The 27,653-nt window shown below is 42.2% G+C and overlaps 1 protein-coding gene across 32 annotated transcripts in view; it reads right to left on the reverse strand.

Moving 5' to 3' along the window:
- The window catches only part of KCNMA1 (potassium calcium-activated channel subfamily M alpha 1), a 717,848-nt gene that overhangs the window by 137,021 nt on the left and 553,174 nt on the right, over positions 1 to 27,653 (reverse strand). For 21 of the 32 annotated variants that reach the window (XR_012001127.1, XR_012001126.1, XM_026005314.2 and 18 more), the window contains exons 15-17: positions 26,386 to 26,495; positions 13,084 to 13,152; positions 3,639 to 3,725 (exon numbers count right to left, since the gene is read on the reverse strand). Coding sequence is in view for 30 of the 32 variants with exons in the window: in XM_026005314.2 (XP_025861099.1) it covers positions 3,639 to 3,725; positions 13,084 to 13,152; positions 26,386 to 26,495 (266 nt within the window). In the remaining 2 variants the exon portion in view is untranslated. Of the gene's footprint in view, positions 1 to 3,638; positions 3,726 to 10,650; positions 10,663 to 13,083; positions 13,153 to 26,385; positions 26,496 to 27,653 lie in introns of all 32 variants that reach the window. The other 11 variants (XM_072756332.1, XM_072756329.1, XM_026005267.2 and 8 more) reach the window with 1 other exon arrangement.

Raw genomic sequence — 27,653 nt, forward strand, 5'->3', positions numbered from 1 at the left:
CCATCCCTTATTGGCTCTCTTTAACTCTCTGCCCACAACTTTATATGGTCTCTTCATAAAACTCTTCTCTCTTTTCTCATTTAGGTGTGTCATCTGTTTCTGGCCAGGGCCCTCCCATAAATGACACCTCCAGCTGTCATCTTTCCCCCAGACTCCCGAATCTTATATCTAACTGCCTTTATGATATCTCTATGTGTATGTTTAGTGCAAATCTCCTATTTTAACATGGCAAAATTGAATTCTTAATTTCCTACACCTCAAACTTGCTTCTCTTCCAGCTTTCCCTCTCCATCTCAGTAAGATGGAGAACCAACATCCACTCAACTGCACAAGCTCCATATCTAGGCTCTATTCTTGATTCCTCTTTTTTACCCTCACTTCCTATATGCAGTCCACCAGTGTGCTCTATAGACTCTCTAGTAAAATATATTCTGAATCAGTCTCCTTTCTCTGCACCTCCACTCACCAGCCTAGCCCATATTATTCTCTGTCACCTACACTATGCAGTCTCTCCATCTCTGAGCACCCTCTCCTGTTGCACTATATCCCATTCTTTATAATGGAGAGGAAAGACCTTTCAATAATATAAATCAGACTACATCACCCCCAGCTTAAAACCATCAATGACTCCATCTTCTGACAATCCAACCCCTGTATCAAAACCTCTGGGAGCCAGCCCTGCCTTTCTCTCTTACCTTGTCTCCCCACACTACTCCCGCAGACATACTTTCCTTTCCTTGGCTCCCTGCACACAACAACACTGCCCTCACCTTGTCTCCTCTTCCCTTCCAATCTTTGTATGATGGACTCTTTCCCATCACCTCCATCTCTGTTCAAATGTGGCTCCTTCAGAACAGCCTTCACTTACACACAATCTAAATCAGTGACCCAGTTGCATTAAGACTTTGATGAATGTATTGTAAATAAACAAAACTGCTATTCTCTCCTCCCCAGAACTTGAGCCCCTGAGAGCAAGGACTTTGTTGTTCACCACTGCTTCCCTGGCACCTGGTACAGAGCGTTCTAGAAAGTGAGTGACCTACAGACATCTGATGGATGAATGAGTGTGAGAATGCTACCCAGTAATGCTAGATCTGCAAGTTTTTCAGGAGAAACCAGAAATAAAGATTTTTAAATAAAACATGATGATGTCTTCCTCTTGGCGACTCATCTATTTGTTACAATTGTGAATCAAATGAATCCTGTCTGCAAGCCAAACTGAGCCAATGGGGCACCATTTTGTGGCTCCTACATCAAAGACTATATGGGCCAAGGTCATTTAAGAAGGAAAATATTTAGTGGCAAGGAATAGTGGACAAGTGACCAAATGTTCATCTAAAAAATTGACCTTTCAAAGACTGGAATGGATGGTTTCACTCCTCTTTTCCTAAAATGCCGCATCTGAGTTTCTGTGAGCTAAAATCCATTCATTTCTTTGGTTGCTTTTTTTGTAGGAGAGGTACAACCTCAATCCTGGATCATCATAATCAACTTTTCCATTTTTACAAAACTTGTTTAGTTTCATTCAAGTCCCCAAGGCCCTGTCTGTGGTTTTCTGCAGTCTTCATCTATTTGAAATCCTGTAACTGACAGCATTTGCTCCAACACATCACACACTACGGAAAATTACAGGCTGGTGTTGTAGCTGATTGTGTCAGCATGTATTTGTGAATACCATAAAGCACTGAAATGAGACATATTGCACTCCCTAATACAGGAGGTAATTTGTTTTTTGGACTGCCTGGTATTTGTGACATTCATTAGCGAGAGATGTAATAGGAAATAGAATTACACAAATGGGAGCTTCATGTTATATTTGCTATCTGGGAGGTACACGTGATCTACGGTGCCGCTGTGCTCCCCAGCCCCCCCGTATGTGGTGCTGAGATGCTGCTTGTGTGTCTTACAGTCTGGATATGAGCACAACCTTTTATTCCAGGGGACCTGGAGGAGGCTTCAGTCCCATTCATGCCCACTTTCCGCTCAGGTGAACCCAGTTCTTGAGGTATTCCCGAAGAACAGCCAGGATCCATGATCTGGATAAGGAGGTTTTCTTGTCCCCATCTGAATAATGGCAATTCTTTCCCAATTTGTAGAAGTAAATTTAAGCCATTAGATAGCTCAGTTTAAAGAATTTTTCTTTTTTGTTGTTGTTTTGCTTTTTGGGGTTTATTCTTTGTTTGTTTCCATGTTTTTCCCCTAAAAGATTTTATAACTAGTATGGTTAGTTTGCAGGAGTGGGTGAAGAGGAAAAATGTAATAGGTATCAGTTGTCAAATATCATTGTTCTGTGCTCAGCACATCAGGCTACCTCTTGGCAAATAATTAAGAACGTAAGCCCTGGAACTGGACTTCCTGATCTTAAATCCTGGCTTTACTACTCATTTAGCAGTGGGGCTTTGGGCAAGTTAGTTAACCAGTCTGCACCCAGTCTCCTCGTGTGTAAAACGAAAATAGTAATGCTACCTATCTCATAAGGTTGTTGAGAGGATGACGTGAGTTCATGGTACCTGATACTTAGAGCAGTGTGGGCACATATTAAACTCTACATAAGAATTTTCTAGGGTTATTAAATTTGGTAGAAAGTGTGGGTTTGGGAAAAGGAAAGACCATTTCCAATCTGGGCTCTGCCACTCGCTTATGTGCTGTATATCCTTGAACAAATTATTTATCTCAACTTTACAGATGAGGAAACTAAAGCCCTTAAGGGTTTTAGAAGACTTACCTTATGAGGCTATTTTGAGGACTAGCAAGAAAGAATGTAGAACACCTAGCAAAGACCTGGTTTGAATAAGAACTCATTAAATGAAAGCAATAGGCTTACATAAATAATTGGAGATCTTTCACAATTAATAATTTATTTGAAATATTTTAAGTAACATTATTGTTAAAGTGAGTGACCTGACTGTTTGAGCCACATTTTCTGCTAATAAATTTTTCATAGTTCCTAGGACAGAATCAAATATAACAATATTCCATGGTGTTCTCCAAAGAGCCCTATGATGCCTAGGCTGCTTAAACAGGTTTAAGGATACTAATAAAAGTGTCATAAAACATTGAGGTCAATGAAATCCAGGGCTGTACCTACACAGGCTTAAGAATTGAAACTGACAATTTCAACTACTTACCTAGAAGGCCACAAAGAGAAATATAGCCAATTTAGTATTTCATCTGAAATTAATCCAAACCTTTTGAGATTCCACTTGGCATTTAGATTAGAAAGCGGATAATACTAGAGTAAATTTGCCTGGATATTAGGTCAAGAGTACTAGACAAGGAACCAGTTGTCTTGTGTTATGCTGTTCTGAATCAGGATGACCCTGAACAATCACTTCAGCTCTCTGGGACTCAATTTCCTCCCTTGGAAAATGAAGGAGCAGTTAGCTAGGCCCTCCTAGTTCTAAAATGTTATTACTCTAGTTCAAAGATGTGGAATCAATTATGTGAAGAGGAGTTCATGGAAGCATTTGAAAGCATGCTCTCTTTTTCCTAAGACTCAGTATCATTGATATCTATGGACACATGGTTAAGAAGTTTTGGGGTTAGGGCCCTATACATATTGAAAGCAGGCCCATCATGGTGGATCAAGATGTCTATGGCTGGGCCAGAAAGGAAGGCAGATATATATAAACACTTACCTTTTAACTTCTTTGGCATCACTTGCGATGAAAAATCCTAAAGTACCTTCTTGGATCTTAAGATGGTTTCCAGGATTAATTAATATACTGCTCAGTGAACAAAAACAAACAAAGAAGGCACATTTGTGAGGTCATGTTCTGAATAAAACCTTGAAGGCTACACTGTAATGTTAATTTTATAGGGGGCCCACTAGTCTAATGCTTTTCCCAAAGATGTTGTCTAGAGCTTGATGTCCACAGACATTTAAGTGGATAATGCCAACATAAAGCTCTACTGCTCAGTTCCCAGGTTGGCATACTCCCAGTTGCAGAAATCAAAGCACATCTAGGTTTCAGGGCTGAGGGTATATAATGGGGTTGCCATCATGGGCTTCTGATCTGATATGTAGCCCTTTGGAAACTTCTGTTGATGGTCAACATTGAATGTTACTCATCTAATAAAGCTATTGCTATAACAATTTTCCACTAGATGACAGAGCATTAATGGGACCCCTATATACATCCAGAAAGATACACATATACATATATTACTGCAGGGAATGGTACACGACACCTGTAACCAATGCAGAAGCAAACATAACATCTGCATGACATTGGTAAATACATGTAAGTGGACTCCACGTGCAGCCTATGTAGAAGGAATTGGATCTACCCAAACAGTGAAAAAGAAAAATGCCAGCAGTTAGAAATGATTCCAGTCCACCTTTCCCAAAATGCATGGGACTGTTTGAATAATGTGTGTATCTGGTACATCCTGATCAGGGCAAACTGTAATCATAAAACAAATGTAAATTATCCCTAGAAAAACCTTCCCCTTGTAGGGAAGTATGGACCTAAATATACACTGTCCTGTTTCAAAGTGTTAAAAATGGATTAGCTGACCAAGTTGTGTTTGGACTGACAAAAGAGACACATGTATCTTAATCTAATAAATGGGTGAAATAAATAAGTTTAATATCTGCAGATCAAGAACAGAATGCAGGCATGTATTATAAAGAGACTGACAGGTTTTGGGCTTAATGAACAGGGTATTTAGGTACCCTGAATGCAGCAATAGATATAACAAAGGTGTTCTCTGATCTGAAAATCTGGCTTTAAAGTAATAGATGTTTGGAATTAGGCTAAAGGAAGTCCTCAAGTGTCTAAGGCAATCAAAATCCAGGATGCTAATTAACAAGTTGTGTTTTGTTTTGTTTTGTTTTTTACTGCCGGCAAAACCATTTCAGGGAAGGGCTGTGGCCAACAGAGTGACATGTCTGTAGCAATACAGGAAGGACTCAGGTAAACTTTGGTTCTATCGGGAAGCCTCAGAGTGGATTGTTAGGCAAAATAATTGTCTGTGGTTGCAAGAACATCCACTATTAGCCATAACGGGACCTGACAGAAGGAAACCAATCCTGTGTCATCACTGTTATTAACACTTAAATAATAGCCACAGACCATGATGATTGGTCTGTTCTCCCCTAGAACCACAGGCAACAATGAGATTCTTCAGAAATCGGAAGAAGCAGGCCACACTAAGAGCAACAGCTTGCAACCGACAGCAGCACTGGACAAGCACCTTCTAATTACCCCTCTGCCAATTCTTTACATTGGCTTAACTGCCCTCTGACTTCTCATGATCACGAGGGGAAAAAGGGTCAGAGCTCATACAGTTTAGATGGACTCCTTTTTCAAAGCCAATTAAATGTGATGGTCTAGAAGGGGAGAATTCTGGATTTTGCACATTTTCTTACCCCTTTGCTGTCAGGCAGTACTTGTCTGCCCTAGCTCTGCAATCAGAAAATGCAGCATCACCATTTAGTAGCTGTCTGGCTTTGGGCAAATTACTAAATCTCCCTCCAACTCAATATCCTCACCTACAATCATGATGATAATCATAGTCTTTCTTCAGAGATAATGCAAGATAATGTACAGAAGGCTCACTGCATATTGGTTATGGTTACTCTTCTTATTTATTAGTGCAAAAAAAAAAGCCAAAAGTGTATTTCATTTTCAATGGAATTATCATATTTTCTTTAGCTGGCCCCAAGGAGTGGAACACAGGGCTCCTTATCAAAATATCCTGTTCATAATGAGATGAAGTTATAGGGTGAAGAACTGTACAGTCCACAATAATGTACAAGGACATACATGAAAAATTCTGGGTACTTATGGCATCTGACGAAGCTAATTCCTTAAAGTTGGAAAAATCTACATTTTGATATGTATTTATATAAGAGTGTAAAAAAAGCTTCTGAGTGAAAAAAAAATCCAATCATGATTTCAACAATGCAATTCAAAAGGGGAAATTTGACACTCATCAATGTCTTGGTGACATATATGTGCAAAACAAGCTTTGCACAGAACTCTTTTTTACATTATGTGCTTCTCTAATTGCACTCCAGTGATCAAGCCCACTGTGTCATAGTAGGAAGACAGTGATAGCAAGGTTCCTATCAATGAAAAGTTTCTTTTCATTTACTCTGTTCTTTATCAGCAGTGAACAAGAATTGGCTTACAATGAGAATTTGGGATTATCATTCCAGAGACTGCAGGTTGAGATCATTTATTACAGCCTTCAAGCCTACTTTAGTCGAGTTAGCGTGGTGGAGACGAAAGATCTGGGGCACTGATAGAAGGCAGATTTGTGTTCAAATCTGTTTCACTGCCAATGCTAGTTAAACTAGCAGGTGCATGTGTCAGGCCTAGGAGTTCAGACTCTGGCCTGGAGCATGTGGGGGCCACTAAGCCTCACTCTCCTCATCTATGAAATGGAGTGAATAATCTCCAGCTTATAGTGTCACTAAGAGAGCTAAAGTATATACTAGGTGCTGAGTGACTGCCATATAGTAGATCCTTAATGCATGGTCACTATTAATAGTAAGCATGGTTATTAAAACAACTAAATAAGAAGCAAATAATCTGTCACAGGGGCTAGTTCTCCATTTTGTTCTTGGTGCTAATAACTCACCAGAAGGCCCCCTATTGGCATTTGAAAGACCTTTTTACTGACTATAGTATCCAATATATTATATCCCTCTACAACATCTGGAGACAGGCTAATTTGGACTGCCTTCTGGCTGCAGAGTGGAGTGTCTCTGTGTTCCTCAAACCTTATGCACCTCCAAGGACATCACTGACTATGTGATTCCAGGGTGCCTTCTTGTTCTCTTTTAGAGAGGGCTTAACAAGGAGTAAGAGGCTTTGAGTCATCTCTTTAAAGCATGTGTGAGGCTTTATGCTCACATTAGCAGCTATCAAGCCAAGGCAGCTTTCTGGGTGGGAATTGAAAGAACAAGCCCAGATCTTGAGAATAATGAAGGAAAGAAGTCTAGATACATAAGAATGTTCACTGTGCTGTATTCCATTCATATATTTAGCAGTTTGGTTAGAGAAGCATGTGGTCCTGATTCCATGGGCCCACTGCATATAATACTCCCTATGTAAAGGTACAGGCTTCAAAGTCTCTTTGAGGAAATGCATTACTCTTTTTAATACTGTAGACATTAAGTCTTCTATCCACATTCCATATCTAGAAAATTTAAATAAAATGTTAATCCTCCTTTTTTAAAAAAAAAAAAAATATATATATATATATATATATAAAAAGGATCCTACACAGCAGTAATTTTTTTTTCCCCAGCAAAATTCCTACTACCCTCAGAATATGTGATTGACCTCCTACTGGGAATATGTAAATCTTTCCAAAAGTCTTTGTTTGATCTCTTAAAAGAATATCCAATGTTAAGTTTGTTTTGTTCTTATGACTGCCAGACATCTCCCTCCCTATGCATCACGTTAAATCAGTCCCTGGCTCCAATTGTGTCTAATTCACTTGCTTATCAGAGATAAACTTCAAGATGTGTCATGTGAAGAATCAAGAAAATCTCTAAGAAAAAGTCCATATATCAATTAGTAGAATTCCAATAGGGACATCTTCTTGGCAAGGGATGTACTTTCCCTCATTTCAAAGAACATATAAATTATCCTCTTTCCTCTATGACCTTGCTAATTTCAACAGAAAACATTCAGTGGCAGCTGGAGGCCAAGGGCTTATGTAGCTCCTTCTCTAAGGCTTCTTACTCTCTCTTTTTCTTTGGCTCTCAGACTACTTTTGCATTTGGCTGATTCTCTGGCTCCTCGCCCACTCTCAGGAAACAAATATATATTTTCCATGGGGAACCCCTATTTGAAAAAAGGGAGTGAAAAGCATGCTCATATTTTATTTGTTTTTGTAAATAAGTTTCCCATGGTAGCCCGCTTAGGGCCCTGTATGCAATAGGCACTTTTCAACTATTGGTGGAAGGAACGAAAAATATAAATCAATGGTCTCAGTTCCAAAAGTGTTCCTCTCCCTCTCCAGTGAGGAGAAAGGTAGACACAGCTGTTATTTCAAAGATTGAGCCAAGTTCTTAACAATCAGGCCTACCAAAGGAGGGACCTCACCTTTTCTAGGGGGTTGGCACATGAGTTAACCATCTCCTGGATGCACTAAGTACAAAAATGTAAATACACAAATATATAAACAGCTAGCCACTTGGGGAGTAGCAGCAATTGATTTCAATATTGAAAGTACCACTCAGAGTTGAAACACAAGAACCTAGAACTGGCTAGCAGGGCTCAGTTCAACAGAGAAACGTCCCAGACGGGTTCCTCCGGAAGGGGAGCTCCAGGCCTCAAGGTACAATGCATTTCATTGTGTATGTCACGCTGAATTTGAGTCAGGTTGGAGATTTGGGGCTTGATGGGGCAAAATGATTTATTCTTTTTCTCCGCCACTTATGCATAACAACTAGGAAACATCTACTTATTCCTTCTTCCATCATCATAAACTTTATTTGTTTGCTGGTTTTGGAGACAACCAATGATGAATAGTTCAGCTGAACCATATTTTTTAAAGGAATCTTGTATCTATTATGGGTAAATTAACAGGTGTGTATTTCTCCTCCCACCCCCCTCAGTTTTTGGTAGGTGTAATGTACCATTCCCCGAACAATGACAAAATTATCAGTCACATGAGAATATAATTTGTACTTGAGAACATGATAATTATATCTGTGTCTAGCAAGCTAATGGGACTTCATTAACTAAAGCAAGGGAATTAGAACCATCTAAAACTTCAGTTCACGCCTTGCCCAGATGAATCACACCACTGGGAAGTGGCCTCTTTGAGCACCCATGGTCATATATGATTGCTATCAGGTGGAACTTGGTTTCAGCCAATTGTTTACCCTTTCGGGAGTACAACTGCCCTGCAGTTGATGGGCTGGATTAGGGCACAGCCTACAGGAGCCCCAAATCTCAAATATTATTGTCTTTCTGGAACTTTTTATTTTTTCTGGGCTTTCAATTATATGCTGCTGGAGTCCCACACAACTAGACACACACACTTTTGCTTATAGAATCTATGTAGGAGACACAGTGTGTATTCCATGCTTCAATATATTTGAGCCCAGTTCACTCACACAGAGACAGCATAGTAAAGATTGCTCCCAGTTGGTCAGACTCAAATGCCTGCGACTGTGTTACGCCAATGATATGGGCAAGGAATTATTGGGCCTGAACCCATCACAATGATTTTAGAAATGGCATTTAAAAATATATTTTGCACATAAGGAAAACAGCAGCCATAAGGGATGGGGAAGAAATAGTTCATTTGGAAAGGAAAACAGTGGCTATTTGGCTCTGGGAGCAAGCCATGTTACTTTGTGGTACACTTTAGGACAAGTCATGCTATGTCACAACATGCCTCCACCACAAGATAAAAGGACTCAAAGGCCAAAAGCCAACAGCAGAGGTGCAACCACTGTGGACCTTTGAAGATGCAAAGTGTTGCAGTAACTTCTTGCAGTTGGATCATATCAATAATACCAAACTGACAGGAAGCCACCTCTATTGTCACACATCTACTCCAAAAATCACAGAGGAATCTGACTTTGGAAAGAATTCCAGACAAATACCCCCACCACACACACACATACACAGACACACAATTACAAACATGAACAAGTGACAGTGATTCCAACCACGGAGAGAAACAACTCTTGAGAAGATGAACACAAAGGCATCTCAATAGTATGTTTTCAACAATACTGTTTTAGAGAACACATTATTGAAAAACTACACTGGAAATATTAACCAAAAAAGTTAAAAGAAAATGCTATCAATGAGGATTTGGTCATGCTTCATGCAACAGAGAACAGCAGCATAACAGGGTGATGTCACATGGTGAAAGCTGAGATACTTCACATTAAGAAATATGCCCAAACACACTGGGGAAAAAAATAAAGCCATGAGTTCATCTCAATAAACGGTACTCATTCACTAAATCAGATGTGATAATCTGGCAATTAGGTAGCAGTGTTCTAAGTCTGTACCAAGTATTGCCCAGGAAATAAATTATCATCAGCAAAATATTATCATCAAAATAAGTGTAAGGGAAAGAAAGTTGAATGTTAGTTGAGCTTGGTCTCTGTTTTGTGGATAAAAGGACACGAATCCTGCTCTACAAACTGGAAAGCAGACACAAGGAGGAGGAAGTTACTGGGAATGTGGATGTGGTATGCAGACAAATGGCACCACAGAGTCCGGTGGACACCAAGACACGTCAGGACAGGACAGAAACAGACACCAGGGGCTAGAGAGAAGCATCCTCCTTCTCAACATTGTTGGCACTTGCTCCCATCATTGGTGCCATAACTGAAAACAGGGACTTGCACCTGTTGGTTTTTTAGGTCTCCTGCAAAGAAGTTAGTGCGTCATCCAAAAGAATCAACAAACTGAACAAGAAAAGCAATCTGCTACTTTTCAATGTTTATGTGTTCTAGTTGGAGAGGGGTTTAATTATAAATATACATATATATATATTTACATATATATATATATACTAGACAAGGGAACGAGATTATATGTATGTGTATACATATATATAATCTCTATCTTCCTGAATTCTTGGCAAATGGTTAGTCCTGTGGTTAGCAGTGAAGATAGCGGGTGGGGGTTGGGAGGAAGGTTAACGAAGAGCGCATACCGCTTTCGGCTTCTGCAAAACGACAAGAAAAGAATTTAAAATCAAACAATTTGATAATAAATTGACTGACACCAGAGGGAAAGAAGGAACAAAACCTTTGTTTCAAATTATTTGAAGGATGCATGTGAAAACAAGGTTTTTCAGCAGAGCATGGAAACAGCGTCATGGGGTCAAACAACAGAGGAGGTAGTTCAACACAGGCTGGGGGGCAAAGGGGTGGGGGGAGAGGCTGGGTTCTTCTAATTTTAACACCCAGCCACTTAGAAAATGGGAGAGGAAAGGAAATGGGAAATTCTTCAATGAAGAAAAAAAAAACCAAAATTCTTAGCTCAGGAAGGGTCAAAAGTTCGATTCTTTTTAACATGGATATTGTGTTGGAGAAGTTAAGTGTTTTCTCAGAGGCACGATCCACATTCCCTCCCACACACCTTTTTCCACAAGAACCAATGTGTTCCACACTGAGACCAAGCCACATGAGAGGATTAAAGTTGGCAAAGGCACACAGAAAGCCAAAAACAAAGCCAAACAAGTTCTTTTCGCTCTTTTCTGAAAGAAGAAAAAAAAAAAACCTAAAAATCTGTATCTATAAATATGGCTTTGTTGAAAACATCTCAGCTTTGTGAGTTAATTGGAGGGTCCATCAAAGAAAAGACTTTGTCTTCAGGGAAAGCTCTTAGTTATTTTTCTTAGAATAGTGACAGCAGATTCACACTGAACCATTACCAGACTTTTTCTCTCCCTCCTTGTGACCAAAGGTGGCAGGTGGGAGATGACTGGTCAAGGTTCAGGGGGCAGACTCCTGCCATGAAATTATACAGGAATGGTCAAGAGACGCTATTCAGCGTTAGCGCCGCCTACACCATCACACTTTTTTGAGAGATGCACCGAAGTGATAAAGAGAGAAGACTGAATTACACAGATTTACTGACGTGGCAAAATGAAGAATGTCATTTGCAGAAACCCAGGACATATGTTTCCCCCTCCACAGGCACAGGTGACTACTAGCCACCATGTGGGAAAGCGGCAATCCCAGGAACACCGACTCTGTCTGTGGAACAGCAAATAGCCAGGGCTCTGGCTCCCCCTTTGCACATGATATTCTTCAGTTTGCCATCACAAAAAGGAAAACTGTATCTATACATAATTACTAACTGCTATGGCCACGCTTTACATGTAGCTACCAAATCTACCATTTTTAGTTCCTCTTGGTTGATTTGGATTTTCCAAATAGCTTAGCCTTTGATCAGATTGACTTGGTGAAAGCAATCTGATCTGGTGGTTAAGGTAACAGGGAACATTGGATTGACTTGCTGACAATCCAGTGTTTTTTGGTTTTGGTTTGTTTTGTTTGCTTTTTGTTTTGCTTTTTGTCAGAGACGCTGACTGTATGTTTGGAAGTCTGGCTTTATGGCATTAATTACCCAGAGAGAGCGTCCATTTGGAAGCCCAGCTTTATTGAGTTATTCATCTAGATAATGAAAACTCCTTAGATGGTGATAGTGAGCACCTTCTAGTCCTGCCCTGCACTTGATGTATTAAGGCACATGTTGGAGGGTATCTGTCCTCTACACTTGGGCGGTCACGGGAAGACTTACTTCCTATCACTAGGAATACACCCAGATGTCATCCTAGAGGACGAAAGCCCACGCATTTCTCCATAAGCTCTTTCTTCCAAAACCCATTGATAAAAATTGGGGCGAAAAAAATCATCTCTATTTTATCGGTAATGCGTATGGTCCTTCATCAACAAACTCCTGGGTTAATGGGATGCTTCCTTCGTCCGGCGAGAACTCATGTATCGACTGGGCTGTTATCTATTTCAACCAGACCCCGTCCCTCCTCAGTCTGATGTGCACATAATTAAGTGCAAAATAAATAAATAAAGAGGGCTCCTGCCTCTGAGCCCTGCTCTCCTGGCTAATTTACATGAAGCTGACATTGTGCCACCTGGATTTCAGTTGCACCGGGAAAAACACATATGGTACACGATAGGCTGCTTGTAATTTGGCCATCAAGAGGGCCGGTGCGTCCCGTCACGGCCCTGCCCTATCCTTGCTGTGGAGGGGGCCAGAATCCACCTGCTTCAAGCTCACGGCAGTAAACAGGGTTTTGAGGACGGGGCCTGTCCCTGATTTTGTGCAGAGAGGGTGAAAAGCCTAAATTGGCACAATCAGACCTCCGGATGCCTCATTGCCCTCCTTTGGAGACACACTTTCTGAATGTCCAATGGGGCTTGGGATGCCAGGGGTCTGCAGCGGAGGTGGCCGCATCTGGCTGGGCATGCCCTGAGATGTGCCGAGGCTCAGAGGCGCATCTACCAGGGGCCCGAGCATGTTAATCACGTGGAGGACAGAAGCAGGTGGGCCGAGCTCCCTGAGAGCACGCTCATTGCCTCGCAGGTGTCAGCAGGCCACTGGGTGGTGGCACGCTTACCGGCTCTCTCGGTTGGCGGACTTGTACTCAATGGCTATCATTAGGAGCTTGAGCTTCACGAAACATAGCCTGCAACGAGATGGAGAAACCTCCCCGTCAGTGCTTGTGGATGACCGGAGCCACACAGCAAACACCACTATGACCTCTCTATCACCCGATGCATTCATTATCCCAGGGACCCTTAGCCCACAGTCGCTGGGCCGAAGGGAGGGGGTAGGGGCGACACCTCCCCATCTTCCCCATTAAACCTGATTTCTCGTAAGCGATAAGGCACTGAATGTTCAAAGTGCAAATTGCACTCGGGTCTGGATGTCTAGACACAGACCCCAAGCAGGGATTTGTGCCTGGGGATTTAGGCTGGGCCAGATTCATTAGTTACTCGGTCGGGTAGTAAAATGTTAACTGCAGGGGGAGGGAGGTATTTGGAGCAGCTGGACCTGTTATTTGGATTCCATTTCGGTCTTTTGTACAAATGGCTCATATTGTTGTTCTGAGCAGACCCCTGTGCGCTCAGAATGATGGTAATAATCCTTAGCCTCCATGTAACTGCCCAGCACATGACTGTGGCACCATCACTTCTGGCCCCATCCAGGCGGCCTCACCTCATCTGCCCGGTGCCCTCGCCTGCAGCCCAGGCTGCTCTGAGGCTGGCTTGTTCCAGCCTCCGTGCCTTCCCTGATGTGATTCCTATCCCAAATGCCTTCTCTTTTCCCAACCTTCCCTCCCAAGTGCCCGTCAAATCCAGCCTTTGTGCAGCTTTTCTGCCTCCACTGCCACCCTCTGGTTTTCTGTTCCCAAAACACCACTCCCAACCCCTGCCTGCAGCACCTTGTCTGCAACAGCCTCCTTCAGTCTTTAATCAACTGCATACTGGCTGTGGTTGCTCTCTATTGCATTCTGTGTCTGAACTTTAGCTCCTCAACCAGCGTGACTTCTTTAACAGTTTGGGACTTATTTGGAATTCCCCATAGTGCTGTACAGGGAACCACTGGCACACAGAAATTCAGTAACTGCATGATTTCCACTTACTGGTGTTCTAAGAAAAGAATAAAAGGTCCAACAAGGCGTTTATGCATAAAGATGTTCAAGATAGTGAACTTTATACAGAGTAAAAAAAAAAAAATGGCAACCCAAATGTCCAATAATAAAGCAATGGTTCAGTAAAGTATGGTACAATATGTTTTAGCATTCAACATGACTCTGAGGAGTATTTCAAGATATAAGATTAACAAATAATGTTATATAGATACAAACATGTGAATAACATGATACACTTGGGTGAAAATATATATTTATATACTCATAGAAATGAAAGTACACACACAGAAGAATTACATAGGTTATATATTACAAGTTTCCATAATGAGCATATGTTTTAAGGACTTTTTGGATATTAAGACACTAGCTGATGGATAGGTTGAGGAGTGAGTAGGTTATTGAGCTGCAACACTATAAAGAGGAAGATGCACTGGGTCACAAGTCGGGGCCATTCCTGGTGCTCTCATTTGATCCCCTCAAAGTCTCTGAGACAGAAAGATGGCCTCAGTTATTCTTTTATTGATATCTCTATGTTACTAAGGTGATGAACCTAGGCTCAGAAAGCCCATGTCCCCAGCTAGGACCTGGTAGGATATACATCTTTAACTCAGGGAGGTCTATTTTGTACTGGGACAGATAGATAATAAGCAAATATGCAAGTGAATAAATAATAAATTTCCAGATGAGGAAAAGTGCTATGCAGAAAACAAAACAACGCAAGAGGACAAAGAGTAACTGGGAAGGCCCATAAATACGGGAAAACAAACTGATGGTTGCCAGAGGGGAGGGGGTGGGGGGAGAAGAAAAATGGGTAAAGGGGAGTGGGAGGTCTGGGCTTCTAGTTATGGGCTGAATGAGTCTGGGAACGAAAGGCACAGCATAGCATGAATAGACATGCTATTGTAATAGCAACATATGGAGGCAGATGGAAGCTCCCCCTGGGGTGAACACAGCATAACATATATAATCATCAAATCACTATGTGTGCACCTGAAACTAACATTGGGTGTCAGCTATACTCCCATAAAAAAACAAAAATCCCAAACTGACCAAACAAAAGAGAGTAACTGGGAAGATGCGTTATCTGCAATGGTCCAGGAGGACCATTCTGAGAAAGGAAAGCTAGAGCACAGGAGGTGAGGGGAAGAGGCAAGCAATGAGAGGATCTGGAGGAGAAAAATTCTTCCAGGGAGTGGAAGAAGTAAGTGCAAGGGTCCTGAGGCAGGAAGGAACTCAGGGTGTCTGAAGATCAGCAACAAAGGCAACTAGACTGCAGCCAAGTGAGCAAAGTCACATGTGACAGTAATTAGCTCAAGGGAGCTGGGCAGGAGCATATTTGTGAAGACCATTGGTCATGGCAGCAAGTCTGCCAGTCTGCCGTTTATTCTAAGTGAAATGGGAGGTTTTGGGGTGGTTGCAAATAGAAAAGCAGTGAGGTTGGTGAGGGCCTCATGCTCTCTAGCGGAAGTAAGACCAATTGCTCACTCTTACATATGAGGTCATGGTCTCCCGTGTTGCTTTCAACAGACAGTCAGATTTCAAAGGACCACTTCATCTCGGCGTATTTGGGCTCTCCTGGTGATTTGCAGGTTTGCTGATTCCTGCCAGCAGACTCTAATGACCTGGGCTTTGTGCTGATTATGCAGTTTGCTGAAACACCAACCCAAGTATCCAACTACAGCTGGAAAAATGCTCTTCTTAATTTATGTCCCATAGAGCACTGCTAACACACACCCTTTATGGGGCTGTTACTCCTGGAGCTTAAATTGTTTAAAATATCATATGGCTTATACAATATTTGTTGAACCAAATTACTAGATTAGGTAACTACTTTCTAATGTAAATAGCAACTAAATGCCAAAATCTCAAGGAGAAGGCCGATCTTAATTTAGCACAGATCATGAAGAGGCCAGTAGGCTGATATCCCCATGAGTGATTGGCCACTCTGATTTGGGACTCTGTGGTTCATGGTATCACAGATCTTTTTTTTTTTTTTTTAGATTTTATTTATTTATTCATGAGAGACACACACAGAGAGAAGCAGAGACATAGGCAGAAGGAGAAGCAGACTCCATGCAGGGAGCCTGATGTGGGACTTAATCCCTGGACCCTGAGCCAAAGGCAGACACTCAACCGCTGTGCCACCCAGGCGTCCCGGGATAACCTATCTTAATTGCTCTAATGACCTGATCCTGTTGGTAGAAGCAGGAAATAGTCCATAGTAATGGTGAGTTACATCTTTCTAGGTACTATGACACCATTTACCAACTAGATATAAAAAGAGAGGAGCTCTCTAAGGCAGGAAAGCCAATAAAATCTACACAGCCTTGTGCACATTTCTTAACCTAGCAGGGTGGACCAGGAGATCTTTGAGTTTTCTTTCATAACTTCCAAATCCATATCTAAGATGACTACACTGCTTTATAGAAGCCTTTTCTAAGGAAGCTCTTTGATCCAAAGCCAGCCTTTACTCTCTGGCCAGAGGGGCAGAGAGGAGGAGGACAGGGTGATATCAACAAAGTGATGATATGCAAACAGTGCCACAACCATGGATTATCAGATTCGGGCCCTCCAAGACTTGTTGGGCCTGCCCTCCTCATAAAGATGACAAACTGAGGTCCAAAGAGGTACAATTTGCTCAAGATCAAATGGCCTTTAGGAAGAAAGGCCAAAAAAAAAAAAAAAAAAAAAAAAGGAAGAAAGGCCAAAAGTGGAAATCAAATCTCAATGCAGTGTGCTGCAAAAATGCTTCTTACAACAGCAAAGCCATCGAAGTGGTGGCCAGAAGCCCAGCATGGAACATTGATCAGGACAGCATTTTTAAAACCCAGAATTAGATACTAACAGGTGATTTTGTAAAAAAAAAAAAAAAAAAACAAAAACTAGCCTTTCAGCTTTCCTTGATAAATCATAAATGGCCACAATGGAGCCACATTCTGCATGGCTAAAAGGGACTGGAGCTTTGAAGCACTTACCCCTCTGGTAGGGACATGTGCTCCCCAATATGCTATAGACCCCAGCACTCCCTAACTATCCTGCCTCCTCATTCTTCACTCTTTGTGGCTCACTCCTGCCCCCTAGAGGCACCTAAGTTTTTCATTTCTGCTGTAACAAGTATCTTCTGTGCCCACCAAATTCAAATCTTGAACTATGTTCCTTCCTCTTAAAAATCACAGTTTTTTTGTTAGATCCTGGCACAGACAGTTAGCCAATGCCCAGACTGCTGGGTTTAAGGCCTCAGCAGAGGTACCAGGAGGTAAGAATAGACCAAGGCAAGGGAACAGAGGTGCCAGTGAGTGGTGTGCTGTGATAATCACTCGTTTACTTGTCTCCCTGCCCTCTGATTGAGCTTCTTTGGTGCAAGACACGTGCTTTGCCTCCCTGGCATTTTGCAAAGTGCAAGGAGTAAGCATTCAATACACGCTGATTAAGTAAATATATGAATGAATGGAAAGCAAAATCTCATGAGTTGCTGGAAGCACACGTAAGAGATACAGTAGTAAACTAGGAAAATTGAAGTAGAGAAGGCTTGGGAGTTGGGTATAAAATCATGAAACAAGATGCCTCTTAACTTGTTCACAAGAAGCAGAGAGATTGGAAAAGAGGGGTGTCGAAATAAATAATACCAGTGACACGCTTTGGGAATCTAACGTTTGCCTCGAATCAATATGCCAAAATGCAAATGTAATTTTAAGATACAGATAGCAGTTTGTCCTTGGGAGTCTCCACAGCTCCTGGTACAAGGGGTTCCCTCCCCGGAACATGTCTTCAGACTACTTAGAATGGATATCTTGAGCTTAAATATGTATTTGTATCATCAACACTATTGTTTTTGGTAAAGCAAAATAGGCTTTGCTCATCCAGTTCTTAGGGTCCCTTGTAGGGCTTTACTCAGTGTCTCCGCATATATAGGACTAGGGTAGGATAGGAAAGGGGCTTAGGGGGAGAGAGGGTGTAAGAAAGAAGCAAGAAAGCCTTCACAATGTGATAAACCTTTAGCAGGAATTTAATTCTTGGTTTCTAAAATAAAATGTCCCAATATGTCCAAAGCAGGAAGTTGTTGCTGGTTGTGAAAATAATTACAGAGGAATAGAAATGACTTTTTTCCAGAAAAAAAAAATGCCACTTGTCACAAAAAGGTCTTAAACCAGCAATCTGCAATAAAACTGTTGTAATAACAAGTTAGATTGCTTTCTTGATAATTATTAAGTAGAGGTCTACCAAATTTGACAATGACATTATATAATGCCTTTTTTTTTTTTTACTGCTAGCATCATCTGTTAACTACAGTAGTTTCAACCCAGATGTTCCTGAACAAAGGCTCTTAAGAATTAGAGTCCAACTGTTTCTACCTACCCAGAGGGACATAAATTGTTCTTGCCATTAAATCAGCCCCCTTGACTACAAAGATTGCTTGCTGATGTGAATTAAGCAGAGAAACCCCTCGCAGAGCCTGCACCTTCACATGTGCTCAAGAAGGGTAAGTGAAGATGTGGTTTGGGGTTGTTGAAGATGAGTCACCCAGGAGTGAGAGGATGAGGAGAGAGGGGGCAGCCTGCATTGTGCCCTCCAAACCCAGTTCCTCCTCCAAGTGAGAGGCCCCTCTTCTGTTATCCAGAGGGACCCTGGCAATGTCAGGCCGATGCATGCAATCAGAATAGATGCAGATGTAAATACCATGCATTGGGAAACCAGATCTTTAGGATCTAGGGGCTAGAATGGAAAAGATTCACATTTAGGAGCTTTGATTTAAAATGATAGGCTCTTGAAATGGAAACATCCAGTTAAAGGAAATTTGAAACAGCAGGATTTATAAGACTCAGGAGCAAGAAAAAGGAAGTGATTTAAAATGTTCATGGAGATGTTGTTCAGATTTCATTTCCCAATAGCTTTGATAGAGGTAGAGTGGGGAAGGCTTCAGAACACCCTCAAACACACACACCCACACCGCACACTCACAGTATCTCCACTAGCACACCTAACACACTTGAATTTAGAAATAATTACATTCTCTGATATGAACAATTAGTATTTGCCCAAAATATGAATAAATGCATTTTAGAAATCTTTGCTATTATTATTAGTCAGAAACAAAATGTAAACTCTGTGTTTGTTACGTGTAGCTAACGTGTGGCTAACATCAAGTCAAGCCCCTAGCATCCCATTTCCAACTGGGCTGCCTCCTCGACCCTCCTGCAGAGAATTTTAGATGTGCCACTGCCTCTGTAGCCTTTGGTTAAAAGTTTAAATAGATTTTAGGGTCATTTGTTTATTCACTAAGATGTAAAAAGATTACCGGTCATCTCTGGGTCCCTGTGGTAGAAATAATCATAAATATTGCATTCCTATCTGTGTTCATACATTGTCTTTTTAAAAAAAAAAAAAAAAGAAGAAAGATTTTATTTATTCATTCATGAGAGAGGTAGAGACCCAGGCAGAGGGAGAATCAGACTCCCTGCAGGGAGCCTGATGTGGGACTCGATCCCAGGAATCCAAGATCATATCCTGGGCCGAAGGCAGATGCTCAACAGCTGGGCCACCCAGGAGTCCCCATATACATTGTCTTAATTATAATAACCCCCCTCAAGTAACTAGAGGAATAGGGCCAGTTCTTTGAGGAAAATATTTTTTAACGGTGAGACGAGTCCCTCCACAGATGGTCATAAAATGCTCATTCCTGCAGCCCGGCTAGGTAAACCCATCACATGACTATCAGGTTTGCCAGCTTCTCTCTGTTCCATGTTCACATTCAGAAGTCTTTCTCTAAAATCTAATGACTCTGTAGAACTCAAGTTAAACTAGCTGTAGTTTCCAGTCTCTGTACAGGAGACTTGGGTCTTTCCAGGCCGTCTTAGATTTTCCTCAAGGGGCTTCACTGGAAAGATCTGTCCATGCAAAACAACACAGCATGAGAGCATGATTTTCTTCTTGTATCGGGGCCTTGAATGCAGGAGGATGAGGGGATGGAAAATCCCCCTCCAATCCCCACACTGTCTTAAGCACAGAAGCATCCATGCTTGCACCTGGGCTGAGGGGAGAGCCCCTGCCCTTTAGCACAGCAAAGATCTGATCAGAGTTCCCCAAGTTACCCAGGCATTAAATACTCCACATGGAACCTGAATTTTAACTGCTCCATCAGCTGCAGGGGGGACAGAGAGAGAAACACAGTGTTTTAAATACATCTTTTGTCCTAATCCCCTCTGAGCTATAAAGCCTGATACAATTAAGCTCTTATATTTGCAAGTGATGAATGGCTGACTAATAGCCTCAGTGTGAAATTCAGGCCCTGGAAGGTGCTGTTCTGGCCACAACCCAACCTCTGAACTTGTGGGTTTCCCTATGCTCCTCCTTCCTCACCTCTCACCTCTGACCTCACTTCCTTATCTGGAGGCAGAGGGAGGGGTGAAGCCTCTCCTTTACTAGTTCTTAGGATCAAAACACTCTTGCTGTTTCCTCCCTGAAAATGTCACATGGCGAAAAGGACTCTGATTCGTCTCCTCCTCCCATCTAAAGGAGAAATCCAGTTGCTCTCCTTGGAAAATCTCAGAGACCTGGGCGTGGAGAGAGGGTCCGCGTGGCTCCGAGCCTCCTGACTGCCTACCACTTAGAATTCCCTCTTCCCTCTTTACTCCCTCTCTGATCCAGTCTCCTTACAAGGCACAGCTCAAATGTCATCTCTTCCAGGAAGCCTCTCCTGGTCATCCCAGCCTACAGGGAGCTCTCTCCCCCTGTAACTCTCAGCTGCTATCCTCTAGGATGTGCACTCATCAAACACTTATCCATCAAACACTCATCCACCATGCACTTATGGGTGTTTGGCTTTCCCTGAGGATGGATATTATTTTCCTTAGCCAGACTGCAAACTCTCTGAAGGCAGCTGCTGTAGGGAAACAGAATTCTTTATTTGTCATTATAAGTATTGTTATTAACCTTCTAACATGCATATACTTGATTAGACCTCATTGCAGTTTCCTCTAGAGAGCCTGGCACCACGGTACAAATATCCTAAGCTTATTAGATATCAAGTTGATTGGCTGCTGACTGATGCAGGGCTCTTCTAAAGGGTAAGAGTAAATATAGCCTGGAAATGCCACAATGGGTCCCTTTCTTTCCTGTAGCTTACATTGCATTGGATGGGACAGGACTGATGGTGGGAAACGGAGAAGAGAAAAGGATGTTAGCTAGTATTGAGAGATAAGTAATATTTCTATCTCAAGTCCAAAGCCAGGCAGCTGGTCACTATCAAAGGAAGGAGGCAGGCAAAAATCAAGTATCTTGTCTCTGATGACATATTCACCAAGCGGCTGACCTAGGGGTTTGAGCCTGGGCCTTTGCAATACCACAGGTCACACTGTGTGACATCATGCAGCGTCCTACTATGAAAACTGCAAAAACAAGACCCTTTAGTGGCAACATGACCTCATACCACAGCTCCTCGCTTCCTGCAGGCCTGCCATTAGCCTTTCATACCCTCCATAGTCACTTGCCTCCCTGCAGAAGGTGAGGAGTGGGAGGCGAAGGGAGCAGGTGGTTTTCTAGTATTGAGAGAACAATGAATGGCACGTTCTCTTTCAGATCCCAAAGCTCCTTTGCCTCTATCTTACTGTCACACAAATCCAGGGGTGAGCCAGCTATGCAAAATGAAGGGGGGATGCTCAGAAGTTGCTGGCTCTTAAAAGGAACATGCTAAGGGCATCCTGGGGCAGGTCCAGGACATACCACCATGGTGGCCCACAAAGCCATGTGACATCTTCCAGGGTTGCATCCTGAATGGTACCTGTTTTCCCCTGTGCTTCTCGGTACTTAGCACTGATCTGTTCTCTCCAGCCTCAAGTTGCTTTCAGCATCACAGGGCTCAATACCCAATGCCTTTTTCCTATACTGATTGGGATTAGGCAGGAAAGGGGGCAGAGCAGTCAGTGGTTTGCCTGCTATCGTGATGTGTAGACTCATTCTACCTCCCCAGAGACTGTAGAAGGAAGGATGGCAAGGAAGCTCACCCAAAGGCCCCAATCTTAACATTAGCTTGTGAAATGTGGCCTACCTATACTTCTATACTTTGGCTAAAATCAGAGAGGAACATTCCAGTGACTGAGTCCAAAGTGGGGAATGAGGGGAGTTTATTCCAGCCTGTGATGCAGAAGGATGAGCTAAGAGGCAGGCGGGTGGGCCTGGTGGGAGGGGGAGGGGTTTCCAGTCATCAGACTTTGTATCAGAATCACCTTCCTTGCTTATAAAAAGTACAAATTTGGGAGTTCCTCCCAGACACTGAAATCTAGAGATGGAGTCTAGAAATCTCTCCATTTAGTAAACTCCCCAGGAGATTCTTAATTAGTCGGCTTTCATCCAGCAGCTACTCCAAGCTGCTCTCAATTACACAGGCCCAGCAGCAGAACCCTGGCTCTGTCACTTGTGTGCTAGGTGCCTTTGGAGGGACACCAACATCCTCTGAGTGTCAGTGGCCTTGTTTGAAAGCCAGGGACAGTAATATTAATAGAAACCATAATATTAGGGTGAGGATGAAATGAGAAAATGTAAATCAAAATTTTAGAGAGAATACTGCATTTTGTCTAAATTAGTTACTGGGTTTGGAACAAAGCTGCATCCTCTGGTGATACACACAGTGAAGCCAAAAGGTTGGTGCAGAGAAGTCCAGGGATAGAGCTGGTGTGAGTCTCACCTAGATAGGAGAGAGCATCTCTGCACTTGAAATTTGTAAAATAAAATAAAATAAAATAAAATTTTTTAAAAAGCTTGCCTTTTTAAAAGGGGCATTCTTTCCATCCTGCCTCTCCTTCTGCCCCATTCTGTTCTCTGGGGAAACCACTTCAAATTGCAACCGGGCATCCTGCTCCTTTATCTTTTCATAAAATGGCTCTCCTGGGACGCCTGGGTGGCTCAGTCAGTTAAGCATCTGAGTCTTGGTTTCAGCTCAGGACAAGATCTCAGGGTGGTGAGAAAAAGCTCTGCACTGCATGGAACTGCTTTTAAGATTTTCTCTCTCCCCCTCCTTCTGCCCCTCCCCACCCCACTTATTCTCTCTCTCTCTCTCTCTCTTTCTCTCTCTCTCTCTAAAATAAATAGATAAATGAAATCTTTTTTAAAAAGAAAAAAAAAAAAAAAAAAAGGCTCTCCCAGTTTCTGAGAAAACTCCAGGCTCTCCAACACAGTGATCCCACCCTGCAAGGGGGCACTCTGCAAGCCCAGGGGAAGAGCAAATTTATTTCTTTTCATGCTTTAAGACGTTATTGGCTGCATATTGTTTTAATGCAGTGCATAATTACAGAAACTGCTCTGAAAATCTGTATATTTTATCTGCGCTTTATTGTACCCAGAATATTCCTCAATTCTTTTTTCTTCTACATGAACCAGCTTAAAATATATTTTGGCGTCCTTTTTGTCATCTTGAAATTGAATAGCCAATTCGTACTGTAATGAAAATACTTATGCGCCAGCCTGGTGATATACAACACTACACTCTAATTACGGCTGTGCTTTAATTAACCTGAATTGAAGAGTGTTATCATTAAACTGCTGGTAACTTTGAGTTATGGCTTTTCTTTAATTTAAAGTAGAAAACACAGATAATTAAGCCTCCAGATAATCAAATGCTTGAGGAGAGCTTCAATGTTTTGGGATGTTCCTAAATCTCATTAAACGTCCTTTCTTTATTGATTATTCCTACCTCTGCTGTATCATTGTGCTGAACGAATAATAGCACTAAGTTGAACACATTCTCACTCACATCAGAAGTTTGGTTTTTTTGTGGTTTTTTTTTTCGTATTTCAGAAGCTGTGCTGAACACATATTAAATTCTCTGACAACAAGGTGTGTCTGAAAGATTCTCTCCTTGCAACTGTCCTAAACATGAAAATCAATCAAGGGAAATATCTATAGCAGGCACTAGTGTCCAGCTCTTGAGCTGGCTCCAAAGGGCAGTGAAGTTTTCATATCACCCAGTGAGTCAGAGTTGGCCAACTCACGTGTCTACAGGGCCAGGCCCAGGATATCAGTGCAAGTCTGGCCTGGTTTGAGACATCAGAGAGGGGAGGACCTACATCAAACCCTTCCTTTTTTTTTTTTAATTAATTTATTTATTTATGATAGTCACAGAGAGAGAGAGAGAGGCAGAGACACAGGCAGAGGGAGAAGCAGGCTCCATGCACCGGGAGCCCGACGTGGGATTCGATCCCAAGTCTCCAGGATCTCGCCCCGGGCCAAAGGCAGGCGCTAAACCGCTGCGCCACCCAGGCATCCCCATCAAACCCTTCCTTATAAAAACTAGCGCCAGTTAGCATCCAGTAGAAATGCAAGTCCTGTGTTGCCTCATCAGATTTTCAAGAGATGCCAGAAATCTAGCTTTTATAGTGAAATATAAAATAGTGAAATCCCACTATTTTGAAATATTGGCAACTTATCTTTAAGAAATGAAATACTGCTTAGGGCAAACACGTGAGTCAAATGTAGCTCATGGGTATCCCAATGGCAGCTTCTAGGGGACTGGTTCTAACCTTCCAGGTTAACACTCTTAAGATGAACTGACTTAGTTCCCAGGAGCAGAATAAGAGAAGCAGTGGGAATGCAGGCTTCTGAGGAAGCACTTACAATAGACAAACACCAGTCAAGCCAGGAAAAATCAAAAGCCAAGGTGAGGAACGTCTTCACACACTCCCCTGCTAATGTCCCCAGTGCCATAGGACCCCTCTGGGTATTGGTGGCTTTGCAGTGAGCTCAGACCACCCCTACACTGTATAGGAGGCCTCAACTGTTTGTTTGTTTGTTTTTCATAGGATTAGCTTCTATTAAAAGTCCTGAATTCTCCTGGGCTTTCTATCGTAGGCAGGCCAAACTCCAAGGTGGAGAAAAATCCCCTGGGACAGGTTCAATGTTCCAGGACCCAATGCCTCTGAATGGTTAACTCCTTTCTGCAGCAGAAAGAGAAATAGCTCTCAAATAAAGGAGCACATGGGAGTTACAATAGGGCATCCATTTTCAGAAAATAACTCCTTCCGAATCAATTACCTATTCACTTTTCCAGTCCATTTAGCGTTTAAACTTTCGCTTAGAGACAGGGTGAGAAATTTCAGTAAACAGCCAGACCATTTTGGATTGCTTAGGGTCTGGGCCCAGAGACAGAACACACCTGCTGTGTTCACTGACAGGAGTCTCCAGGTAAACACCAAGCTCCCAGGCCCGTTGTCTGCTCTCCGTTGTGCATAGAACAGAAAGCTTATAAGACAGAGGAGCCCAAGGGCCCCCAGCACATTGTCTTTAGACTTCCCCTTCCAGAAGATAGGTTTTGTTTGTAGGCACCCAGATAACTCAAGGCAACAGCTTTTCTTCCGCCGCCCAATGGGCTCCCAGATTCCCCTATTTCCTCTCAGTCTTTATCAGTGAGACTGAGGTTATCAAATCTTTTGCTGAATAAATCAGGCTTAATGTTTCAGCATTCCCAGGGAGTCTGTGTTTTCATAGAGGACAAAGGCCCTGTGTGACTTACACCCAACATCTGGGATTCTAAGTGGGAAATGTGAGGCATCATCATGATGGAAGTTTTCAGGGCCAGGACCCTTGGAACTCTTGAGGTCATACCTCCTAAATGATCACCTATGATCACCTGTTCTACTTGCAGTGGCCATAGCAGGCTGGGGCTGCCCTTTGCTCAAACCCCTCCTGCTGAGCTCACAGAAGGAGAAGCTAAGACTTCTCATTGTCATAACATGCCAGTTATCCATATCGGGGACTAAACCGCTAAGGGCTTTCTCAAAGCCTGCTTCCATACACTCGGTTCCACATTTCCTCAGCAAATCATGAACGCACTTTGAATAATGGCTTCTCTGATGTCTCTATGATCTGACTTGACGGAAAAAATATTAAAATTCCTTTCATCAAGGAGATAGCAAGATTTGTTTTCATCCTGGTAATATCAGAGACATGGGTTCCTACCACTCATCATAATTGTGTCTACACGGCAGGAGCATAATCCAGACATGCAGGAAAACTGTAGTTCATATTTTAGTGCAAATGATGGATCTAAGCATCAGGTTCTCAGAGCTGCAGGGAAAAGTAGGGCCAGCAGAAATCCCCAAGGTGGGGACCACATAATGACCCACCTTCCTGCTCTCTACACAAGACAGAGCACACAGGACACCCTCGGTAATTGTTGAGTACCTCAACTGTGCTGGGCAGAGGTGAGGTGTCCTTCCTAAGGGCCACAGATAATATCCCTGAGGGCCAAAGAGCACATGGTTAATGGTCACTTACTCACAAACAGTAGGGAAGGACAGACCCACGAAGGCACTGGAGAGATATTCTGTATACATTTCATTTGAGACTCCTTCCAAGTAGTATTTCTGCCACGTGTCTTCCTCAATCTAGGAGAGAAGAACATAGGAGGTTCAAGATATGACAGTAAACTATATAAAGGAAACCAGAGATTACCAGCTGGCCAATAAATGAATGCTGTAGTTTTTGTGATGGTGACCATCTTCAGCAACCAGGAACACAAGCACGCCGTCTACATGAAGCTTGCATCACCCTAAGCTCATAGAATGTTAGTACATCCTCTCTAAAGCAGCACTCTTTTCTACCCTGTGTGGTTTCTAAGGGTGTGGAGGCGTGGGCACTCACTCAAAATCCTGGTGGGCACATAAATAGATAAAACAGACCTAGAGAGCAATTTTGCAATTATTAACAAAAATTTTTAAAGTCGTGTTCCTTTACACAACAGTTCTATTTTAACTATTCATAGCAAAGAAACAGATAAACAAATGGTACATTCTTCAATGGAATACAAAGAAACAATTGAAAATTATAGTGAAAATTCGTATCTGTTCACATAGAAATTATATAAAAAGGCACATTGCTAAATAGTGTTTATAGTCGACCCCACTGAAAAAAAATACCCTATAATTATCTGAATGCTTGTAACGCCATAGAAAAATCCAGAAAACTGAGATGCCTGGGTGGCTCAGTGGTTGAGCGTCTGCCTTTGCTCAGGGCATGATCCTGGAGTCCCAGGAGAGAGTCCCACATCGGGCTTCCTGCATGGAGCCCACTTCTCCCTCTGTCTATGTCTCTGCCTCTCTCTGTGTCTCTCATGAATAAATAAATAAAATGTTTTTTTAAAAGAATCTAGAAAACTTTATACCAGAATACTAGCCATTATTTTAGTATAAACAATTTTTCTCTATAGATTTTTGTGTTTTCTGAAGACTTTTACAATGAGTGTGTGTGTGTGTGTGTGTGTGTGTGTGTGTGTAACAACATATAAATATCTACTTTGGGAAAAAAATATATCTTTTAACCACACCTTGAGTATCCCAAAAAGGAAAATGTAGTTTCAGAGAAGTCTTACTCCAGATTTCATTAAAATGTGTAGTCTTTTTCCTAATTAATCAAGCTCAACTGGTTTTCCCAACAACCCTCTTCATGCTAAGCACTTCTGGAAGGATTTTACATTGGAATTGATCTTTAAAAATTATAAAGTGAATAACAACAAGAATGCTGAGCCCCTCTGGGAGCTCAGGGAT

The sequence above is a fragment of the Vulpes vulpes genome, chromosome 4 (genome assembly GCF_048418805.1).
Source record: "Vulpes vulpes isolate BD-2025 chromosome 4, VulVul3, whole genome shotgun sequence".
Lineage (NCBI taxonomy): Eukaryota > Metazoa > Chordata > Mammalia > Carnivora > Canidae > Vulpes > Vulpes vulpes.